Source organism: Ranitomeya imitator, chromosome 4, assembly GCF_032444005.1.
Source record: "Ranitomeya imitator isolate aRanImi1 chromosome 4, aRanImi1.pri, whole genome shotgun sequence".
NCBI lineage: Eukaryota > Metazoa > Chordata > Amphibia > Anura > Dendrobatidae > Ranitomeya > Ranitomeya imitator.
The window spans coordinates 40,700,768-40,711,755 of record NC_091285.1 but is presented as its reverse complement, the minus strand read 5'-3'; the positions used below and the strand labels follow the sequence as shown (position 1 = coordinate 40,711,755).

The following is a 10,988-nucleotide window of genomic DNA, read 5'->3' as shown; positions in this document are numbered from 1 at the left end:
AGGAAGAGAAGATCTGTAAAATAGTAAATAATTCCTGATGTGCACTTTCTACTTCTACTAGAGAAAATCTTTTTTCTTTTAATTTTATGACCTTAACTTTTATTCTTTTTCTAAATGCTTTTAATATAGGTAGATGAGCTGTTCCCTCCAACAACTGTCAAATGACACTGCATTTATTATCATAGCGCCCACATATTCCACAGCACTGTACACTGATCGTTTGTCATCACTCACATCAGTCCATGTGCCCAATGTATTTCATTAATGCAAGGACCACATTTATGGTTGGTTTCACAAGAAGCCAATTAACCTTTAAGTGTGTCTTCCTAGTTCACGCTCTCGGCACAGACTTTTATCATTTTTCCTCTTAGCGTCAGTCTTACAAGAGGGGTTAACATCAGAACAAGCTCATCCCATTCTGTGCCAATCACCTGAGTGTGAGAGATACAGCAAGAAAGGAGCGAGGGGGAGCAGGCGAAGAGGAACGTATTTCCAGCAAGCTGGCCTCGCATCTCCCAGCTGTGGGCACAGAATCTGACAGAGCGAAGCAGAGACCGGGAAAGCCCCGAGCAACAGGATGAAGAGGTACCAAGATCATCTGCAGCAGGTAGGCAACAGGCTTCTTATGACTGGAGACACCACAATACTATCCATTCTTCCACATTAGGGAAGGAACATTAGAGAACGTCTAGTATTCTCTAATCGGAGGCGTTTAAGGGTGGTTCACTATATATATTAAAGGACATCTCATCTCATAAACTACGCAATATTTCAGAATTAATCTGTAGACCATGATGTTGTCACCCAAGCCATTATTTCTCCAAACCATGACCATACCATGCGTGACTTCAGCAGGCACCTGTAGGATTTCCACCATTCATAGTCTGCACACGTAAAGAATTCATTCAGGAGGAAGAAATGAGGACAATTCATTGAGTTAAGAAGAATAGAGACCGTGTAATAGGATTTGTATAATTGAGAAGTCAATTTGTGCAACGAGAACGCACATTTGGTGTTTCTTGTTCTTGGATGTAGTAGCTGGCGGGGCTATTTGTGGATAGGTTGTGGCGTTTTATGTACCGTGGAGTGGAGATGATGTTGGCTGCTTGTACCTTGTGTGTAGAGGCATGGACTCTCGTTGGTTAACTCTTTCATTGCCTGGAATATGGCAACGTGAATTATCTATCTATCTACGCTTTACATATTTGCCAGTGAGCTAGTACATCAAAGTGAAGTTTTTGGGGAATTGCAAAAATGCACACAAAGCGCAATTGTATATTTACATACTGTTATTTTTTTCCACAAGTATTTTGGCTCAGATCCTACCCCAAAATCATGAAATCATGAAAGACCTGCATCTTTGAATAAGCATCTTATTAATTTTTTGTGGGAAAACAAGCCCATTTTTCTACATGGAAAACAAAGGAACATGTCAATTCTTTGGTGTTTCTGCTTGACAAAAATGCTCTAAATTTGCCTGCTCAATCAATTGAGGCGGTAAAAACAGGATTTAAACAATTCACCTAAATGCTTTGGTTTTGAAGCACTTTTTATTATTGAAATATTTCATTTTGAAAATTCCATGTAAAAAAAACTTCATGTGAGCAGACCCTTAGCCCACTTGTTATGTCACACGTCATTCATATAAGTCATTATTTAGCCTTCATTGAAGGTCTTTGAATACAAGGACCTTCAAGCGCTCCCCTACTGCAAGGCTAAGTAGCTATGGGTCTGGGCCAAAACCCTCGCAGGCCTAGACCATTCCACATGCATGAAAACACTTCATGGGCACCTGCATGGAGATTTCCTAGAGGGGCTGTCCAGGCTTGGGGCGCAAGTCTGAAGTCACTCATTGTGACTGCACATGTCACGGGTTTACTGCGACAGAGAGGAGCCAGAAGACCGCAGCGTCTGATTTCTCCTACTCCTGCACTGATTAGAAGCACTTCACCTTCATATTAAATGGTGCAGCTTTCTTTAAGCATTTCAGTGGTTAATCTGCTCAGTTGTTAGCTCCTGGAAGCTTTCCATCATTAAGGCTCTCAGCTGTGCACTGGGCTCACTTCACTCATTGTCAGAGCTAGCTTATGCTGCATGGCTGGAGGTTGTTGGTTGGTGATTGTTATTTGAGAAGGCATTTTGTGGATTTATCCGTACCTGTTGCTAGGTTTTGGGTGTGTTCTAATTCCCCTTCTTCACCTACTTTGGTTTTACCCACTCCTCCACTCCCCGGTGTATACCTCTGTTGTTTGTGTGACGATATTTGTATGACTGGTATTTTTCTTCATCCTTGTTCATATTACCTTGCTAGTCTGCTTGATGTATTATGGTACACTACTAGTCCCCTCTTCCCTGGGTGGGACAGTGGTACAGACTGAGGGCAGATTCAGGAGCAAAGGCAGAGTACGTGACCCCGACATTTTGACCGGGGTCCAGGGCGAGCTAGGGTGCTCCTCGCATTAGGGACAGGGAAGGAGCCCCTGGTCCATGACATCTGACAACACAGTCATGACAGCAGACTTGTGAATTGTCAGAGCATGCACACACTATATCTCTAATTATATAATTGCCTTGTAATGTTTTAATTTCCTGTTCTGTCCAGATGTCACTGTATCCCAGAATTCCAAGCGGAGGAAGTTCACCGACCGCCATATTGGGACACCCAAGTGATGGGTGTCTCAATATGGAAACTGCTGCTGGTACCAACCTATTGTGCGGTACCACCAGCGGAATACCGTCGCACCACACATACACACACACACATTCTATATGCCGTATGCACCACACACACTCACACACTCACACTCACACATTCACAAACTCACACTCACACACACTCTCACACACACTCACATTCACACTTACACTTTCACACACTCATGCAGCCTCTTGCACGGTACCACCAGCGGAACACCGTCACGAACTTGGAGCAAGTAAAAAGTAAACAAAAATGTTTAAAAAAATATTTAAAATATTTAAAAAATCTAAAAGTTCAAATCGCCCCTTTTTTGCCTCCTTCAAAATACAACAATGATAAAAAATACACATATTTGGCATCGCCACAATCATAAATGTCCGATCTATCAAAATATAAAATAAATTCAATCAGTAAACGGCGTCATGAGAAAGAAAATCAAAACCTCAGAATTCCTTTTTTTTTGATCGCCGCAATATTGCGCAGTAACAGGTGATCAAAAGATCGTATGTATTCCTAAATAGTATCAAGAAAAACATCAGCTCGGTGCACAAAAAATATGCCTTCACCCAGCCCTACTTCCCTAAAAAAAGGAGATTCGACGGGTCTCGAAAAATGGCAAAAAATGTTTTTTCTTACAAACTTTGGATTTTTTTTTCACCACTTAAATAAAAAATAACCTATACATGTTTGGTATCTGTGAACTCGTAATGACCCGGAGAATCAAAATGGCAGGTCAGTTGTAGCATTTAGTGAACATGGTAAAAAAAATACAAAAAACATTTGTGGAACTGCCCTTTTTTTGCAATTTCTAAGCACTTGGAATTTTTTGTCCCGTTTTCCAGTACACGATATGGTAAAACCAACGGTGTCGTTCAAAAGTACAACTCGTCCCACAAAAAACAAGCCATTACACTGCTATATTGAAGGAAAAATAAAAAATTATGGCTTTGGGAGGAAGGGGAGCAAACAACGAAAACGCAAAAGGTGAAAATCGCGCCTTAGGGAATGGGTACCGCTTGACATTTGCTACAGACTTTCCGATCATCTATTTCCTATCAGCGTCAGTCGGATGGATCTCAGTAAACTGGATCTGAAGAAGCTGCTTTCCCCATCATGCAATGCCCCGGAAGGTTTTCCCTCTGTTAGTTCTTCCTGGCACTCATTTAAAAGCTCGTCAGATCTAGCAGAGCAAAGTTCATAGTTTGGCGCCACTCGTCAAGATCAATGTGTCATCTGTGCTTTCCATCTTATGAATCCCTAAAGCGCCAAATGACAAATCGACTCCATCTGTAGTTTGTCGTAACAACCTGTCATAAATTGCAAATCATTCATGTTTTGAGATCTAATCAATGCAATATCTATTGAACCAGTTGTCATTTTTTTTTTCGTTTTCTGCGGACCCTAGGCCATATTATTTTCTACGACCTGAAAAGGAAGTATTATATCCTGCGGTTGCTATAGTAACCAACCGTATCACAGCTTATGGCGATGTGTGAGGGTATACAAGAACAATGATAACAATTTGTACAGACTGTCGTGGGGGGTGGGGGGGGTTCTTTTTGCTGCCAGGTTACAAAATGCAGACTGACAATGTTAGGCTCAGTTCACATCCATCGGGAGTTCATCTGAGGTTTCTGTCATTTTAGGTGATAAGAATAGCACGGCATGCAGTATTATTCTACCTGATAAAATGATGGAAACTTTAATGGACAACATTTAATGTTTTTTTTTATTATTAATTTGCGGCTAAAAATCATTTTTGCAATTGGTTTTCATTTCAAATATTTCACCGTTTGGCTTTTACAGATTCTTTGTTTTACTGCACATTCAACTTTGATGTCGTCTCGTCTGTGGTCATAAATCAGCTGAGAGGAGATCATGATTTTTAGCTAGAAATACATGCATTTAAATAATGAAAACGCCAGTATCCATAAATGTAGGTAATTTTTACCCCTGTCTACAACTGAATCAATTGACTTGCCATTATTTGCAGCAGTATTTCAAAGTCTATCTTAAGTATTTTACAAAGGACCCTTCAACAGTTACAGATGTTACCTGGAGCAGCCAGTGCCAGGCAGCAGCTGCCAAGGCAAACAGGATCATGGGGTGCATTAAGAGAGGTCTGGATACACATGATGAGAGCATTATACTGCCTCTGTACAAATCCCTAGTTAGACCGTACATGGAGTACTGTGTCCAGTTTTGGGCACCGGTGCTCAGGAAGGTATAATGGAACTAGAGAGAGTACAAAGGAGGGCAACAAAATTAATAAAGGGGATGGGAGAACTACAAGACCCAGATAGATTAGCGAAATTAGGATTATTTAGTCTAGAAAAAAGACGACTCAGGGGCGATCTAATAACCATGTATAAGTATATAAGGGGACAATACAAATATCTCGCTGAGGATCTGTTTATACCAAGGAAGGTGACGGGCACAAGGGGGAATTCTTTGCGTCTGGAGGAGAGAAGGTTTTTCCACCAACATAGAAGAGGATTCTTTACTGTTAGGGCAGTGAGAATCTGGAATTGCTTGCCTGAGGAGGTGGTGATGGCAAACTCAGTCGAAGGGTTCAAGAGAGGCCTGGATGTCTTCCTGGAGCAGAACAATATTGTATCATACAATTATTAGGTTCTGTAGAAGGACGTAGATCAAAGGATTTATTATGATGGAATATAGGCTGAACTGGATGGACAAATGTCTTTTTTCGGCCTTACTAACTATGTTACTATGTTATGTTACTATGTGAACCTAAAATCCCCCAAATAAAACAGTATGCTCCTGATTATGGAGGGTCCAACTTCAGATCTTGAGAATAGGGTTCCCCTAGTCACCTGTGTTAATAGAGCACATATTACATATGTGCACTGCTGCTCAATTCAGTCTCTATACGACAGAAGGAGATAACTGATAACTACCTGGACCACTGACACCAGGAAGTCAGGGATCAATGATCTAATGGGGATTCATGCAGTCTGCCCCCTAAAATCATACACTTATTATCTATACGTTAGAAAGGTCTAAAGTTCTGATTTTGGAACAACTCCTTTAAATATTTGACCAGCACAAATGTCTTCAGGTATAATAATCACAGTCAGTTTTTTTCCCGTGCCTTTTTGAGCAAATTCTGCTCCCAAATTCAGATAAACACTATTTCAACTACTCCTTGAATAAGTGGTCATTCATATGTCCAATTTTTCAACGTTCGAAAAAAAAGGACTGATTATTCTCATCAGACTTTGAACTGAGTTTAAGATAAAAACAAAATGGTATATGTGGCCCCCTCATCCCCCTTATGGTTTGCATGGCCCCTAAGTCCCGATCCTGGTATGACCCCTTCATCCTTATCCTGTATGACCCCCTCATCAATGTCCTGGTATGCATGGCTCCACTCCCATGCTGGTATGCAAGGCCCCCTCATCCCTATCCTGGTATACATGGCCCCCTCATCCCTATCCTGGTATGCAGGGCCCTCTCATCCCCATCCTGGTATACATGGCCTATTCATCCCTATCCTGGTATGACCCCCTCATCCCCATCCTGGTATACATGGCCCCCTCATCCCTATCCTGGTATGCAGGGCCCTCTCATCCCCATCCTGGTATACATGGCCTATTCATCCCTATCCTGGTATGACCCCCTCATCCCCATCCTGGTATACATGGCCCCCTCATCCCCATCCTGGTATACATGGCCCCCTCATCCCTATCCTGGTATACATGGCCCCCTCATCCCTATCCTGGTATACATGACCCCCTCATCCCTATCCTGGTATACATGGCCCCCTCATCCCTATCCTGGTATACATGGCCCCCTCATCCCTATCCTGGTAAGCAGGGCCCTCTCATCCCCTTGCTGGTATGCAAGGCCCCCTCATCCCTATCCTGGTATGACCCCCTCATCCCCATCCTGGTATGCATGGCTCCTCATCCCTATCCTGGTATGCAGGGCCCTCTCATCCCCTTGCTGGTATACATGGCCTCTTCATCCCTATCCTGGAATATATGGACTTCATCCCCTTCCTGGTATGCATGGCCTTCTTCAGAAAGACATAAAAAAGAACATAAACCATTCAACTTACCTTCCCTGCGCTCCCTCGCAGCATCCTGTTCTGATGCCAGATGCTGATTTCAGCTTGCTATCACAGGTACATGTGCTATCCATGGAAAACACAGATAGCACTTGTACTTGAAAATTAGTTTTCTGCATGAGCCCAAAGCCTCCTAATAGCTTAAGCACACAAGATTGTAAAGTGCTTGTGGTGCTGTTTTTCTTATTTAGATATTGCTACTTGAAAACTGCTCCAAATTTCACTACTGAATTAAATGAAACATAAAAATGCCCCATACACACAAAAAACAAGTTAAAAAAAACAAGCTAAAAAAATAGTTCCTGAATATTTTTTTTTTCAGTGTGGATTTTTTAGCCAGAAAGATCCACATAAAAAAAAACTTGGTGTGAACATAGCCTTAGGTGCATTTACACTGGCCAATTATACTGTAGCTTCTAGACCTAAATCAATTATCTCTAACAACTGGATATCTGTTCTGTTACTTAGAACTACAGTTGTTCTTTTTACTTTTCAAATTTGTTGCGGTCCTAAACGTATAATCACGGTAGTTTCTGAACATGATGCAGGGTGGATATTTACAAGAGTGAAAAGAACTTTCCTAATTTGGAAGATGATTCTCTTAGGTTTCCTAATGAATGATATCAATGTCAGCTTGGATAAGTGCAAGTCTTTGTGTCTGTGGCCAATTTTTAAGGTGCATGTACACCGAATGCTTATCGTGAATGTAAAGATTCCTTTAAACAGGCTGCCAATCACCCGACAAACAAGAAAGACTCTAGTTCATCTGGTGATGTGGAGCCAATGTAATTTCCATTCATCATTTGATGATGTGCTCAGAACACACCATAAAAAGTATATACAAGTGCATCTCACTAAATTAGAATATCATCAAAAAGTTAATTTATTTTAGTTCTTCAATACAAAAAGTGAAACTCATATATTATATACAGTCATTTCAAACAGAGTGATCTATTTCAAGTGTTTATTTCTGTTAATGTTGATGATTATGGCTTACAGCTAATGAAAACCCAAAAGTCATTATCTCAGTAAATTAGAATACTTTATAACACCAGCTTGAAAAATGATTTTAAAATCCGAAATGTTCCTCTACTGAAATATATGTTCAGTAAATGCACTCAATACTTGGTTGGGGCTCCTTTTCCGTCAATTGATGCATTAATGCGGCGTGGCATGGAGGTGATCAGCCTGTGGCACTGCTGAGGTGTTATGGAAGCCCAGGTTGTTTTGATAGCAGCCTTCAGCTCATCTGCATTGTTGTGTCTGGACATCATACCCATGGTGTAAACGTGATCACTGCACCCCTGGATGAATTCATCGTTTTTAAAACGATGTCACTCCAATTGTCACAACTCAGCTGTTGGGTGACCTGGGAGCAAGGGCTTCTTCCCTGTCCCTAACACTAGGGGGTGCCCTAGCATCCCCTATTCCCCAGGATACTTTTGAAGGTGAAGATGTCGGGGCCTCCAGCCTTGCCCTATCTGCTGAATAAGCCCTCCCTCTGTTACCTTCACCCACCCAGGAAAGAGGGGAGATGCCGTGTCCCACAGTACACCAACCTGACGGACAAGGCAACATAAACAAGGGTAACTAAAAATACCAGGCATGCAAATATTCACTCACATATAACAGAAGAATGCACCGGGGAGTGGAGGGTGGGGAAAAAAAACTAAGTAAGAGGAGGGAAGAGAATTATCACACTTACAAACCCATGCAACAGTCACAGATAACTCTTCCAAACTAGCATAAGCTAGCTCTGACGATCAGGACCCAGATATATTAGGGAAGGAGAGGCTAACCGAGGTCAGCTGAGGGCTCAGACTCCTAGAGCTCCCAACATGGCCGATTGACCCCTGTTTTGCCAAAAGAAACTAATGCCATATAAAAATAAGGTGAAATACTTATTTTCAGCACAGGAGTAGCAGCAATCAAACGCTGCAGTATACTGCCTCCTCTGTTGCGGTAGCCTCGTGACACCAATATGGCGCTTCTTCCCTTCTGAGCTTTGCACTTTGCCTCAAAAGTACTTTTCGACAACATAGGGGGTATCAGTGTACTCAGGAGAAATTTCACAACAAATAGTATGGTCCATTTTCTCCAGTTACCCTTGTGAAAATGAAAAATTTGGGTCAAAACCAACATTTTTGCAGGAAAAATTTATTTTTTCATTTTCACAGTTTCACGTAAAATTCTGTAAAGCATCTGTGCGTTCAATGTATTTACCACACATATAGATAAATTCCTCAGGGGGTTTACTTTTCAAAATTGGGCCTTCTCCTGTGCTTTGACACGGTTTGTGTCAGCCATTCCCACTTGGCCACCAACTCTGGCTCTGACTGCTAGGGTCTCCACCACCAATGTGAGTGAGACTCGTGTACACCCCCCCCCCTCTGGCTAATGAAATAATAAGGAAGAATCATAGGTTGGCTCTTCTTGATCCTATACCCTGGCAGCTGTACCCATATATATTATCGAGCCTTACACTACGATGGCAACTTTTTCGCTGTACGTCTGGCTCTAGCAATATAAAATGTCCATTGGACTGTGTGTTTCTATCTCTGGCTTATATTCTCAGCGACACCGTAGATTTATCTAAAGACAGCATTACCTAATGCGATATTGTGATCAAGGCCACAGGTTGGCCGAAACGTTTTGCCTATCGCTCCACCACAACACTGTTCCAATAAATTTTTTCACTTGAAAGAAACATTTTCTATAGTACAAGTGCAGTGGTTATATGACTTCATGATTGATGGAACCATTGGCTCCGTTCACTGGCACCGTCACGTTCATAACAGTCGAGTGCTAGCCCTCTACGCTCTCTATATTGCCTACTCCCCTGCAGTCAGTGCCCCCTCCATACTTCCCCCCAGTCAGCTCCCGCTGCCCACATAGCATTTTAGCAGTCCGTTAAACCGACTGCGAAACACCGCGGCATAATGCGGTGTAACGCAGTCTGTTAACGCTGCTATTAACACTATGTGACAAACTTTTTACTATTGATGCTGCCTATGCAACATTAATAGTAAAAAGATACAATGTTAAAAATAATTTAAAAAAAAAGCTGCTATTCTCACCTTCCGCCGTCCACCGATGCGCCCGAGCAGCAAGGCTGCCGCCAGCTTCCTTTCCCAGAGATGCATTGCGAAATTACCCAGATGACTTAGCGGTCCAGCGAGACCGCTAAGTCATCTGGGTAATTTCGCAATGCATCACTGGGAACGGAAGCTGGCGGCAACCTCGCCGCTCGCGCGCATCAGTGGACGCCGGAGGGTGAGTATATAACTATTTTTATTTTAATTCTTTTTTTAACAGAGATATGGTGCCCACACTGCTGTATACTACGTGGGCTATGTTATATACTGTGTGACTGATATATACTACGTGGGCAGTGTTATATACTGCATGGGCTGTGTTATTTACTGCGTGGGCTGTGTTATATACTACGTGGCTGCTATATACTAATTGGCTGCTATATACTACTACTGCTATATACCACGAGGCTGTGCTATATACTATGTGGCTGCTATATACTATGTGGCTGCTATATACTACGTGGCTGTGCTATATACTACGTGGGCTGTGCTATATACTACGTGGCTGCTATATACTATGTGGCTGTGCTATATACTATGTGGCTGTGTTATATACTACGTGGCTGTACAATATCCTGCACCCCGAACCCCCGACATCCAGCGCCCTGAACCCATGACATCCTGCGACCAATCAGCGACAGACGCAGTCCAGCCGCGAATTGACTTGGGATTTACACCACGCTTCGCTGATTGGTCATGGCCGGCCGGGCGCGACCAATCAGCGATATTGGCGCGGTATTTAAACAACGCTTCGGTCATTGGTCGTGCCCGGCCGGCCGCGACCAATCAGCGACTGGCACAGTCCGGCCGCGAATTGGTGCCAGATTTAAACCACTCTTCGTTGACCGGCCAGCCTGGCGCGACCAATCAGCGATTTTGGTGCGGAATTTAACCCCCACTCACAGAGTGGCGTACTTATATACATACATATTCTAGAATATCCGATGCGTTAGAATCGGGCCACCATCTAGTGTAAAATAATTACATATTTATGGGAAGAGACAGATGGTCTTAAAGATCCATTTAGCCGATAGTTTGGGCCCAGCTGTAGTATCAAAATCCCAAATCTGCTCCATTGTTTCCTACAAAATGTCTTTACACTTTT

At 42.6% G+C, this 10,988-nt stretch overlaps 1 protein-coding gene across 1 annotated transcript in view; it reads left to right on the top strand.

Annotated features, from left to right (window-relative positions):
- The first annotated feature begins 453 nt into the window (after positions 1–453).
- SLC6A7 (solute carrier family 6 member 7) overlaps positions 454–10,988 on the top strand; it is a 94,856-nt gene continuing 84,321 nt past the window's right edge. The window contains exon 1 of the mRNA XM_069763579.1: positions 454–607. Within this exon, the coding sequence (XP_069619680.1) occupies positions 578–607 (30 nt within the window). The 5' untranslated portion in view covers positions 454–577. The remainder of the gene's footprint in view (positions 608–10,988) is intronic.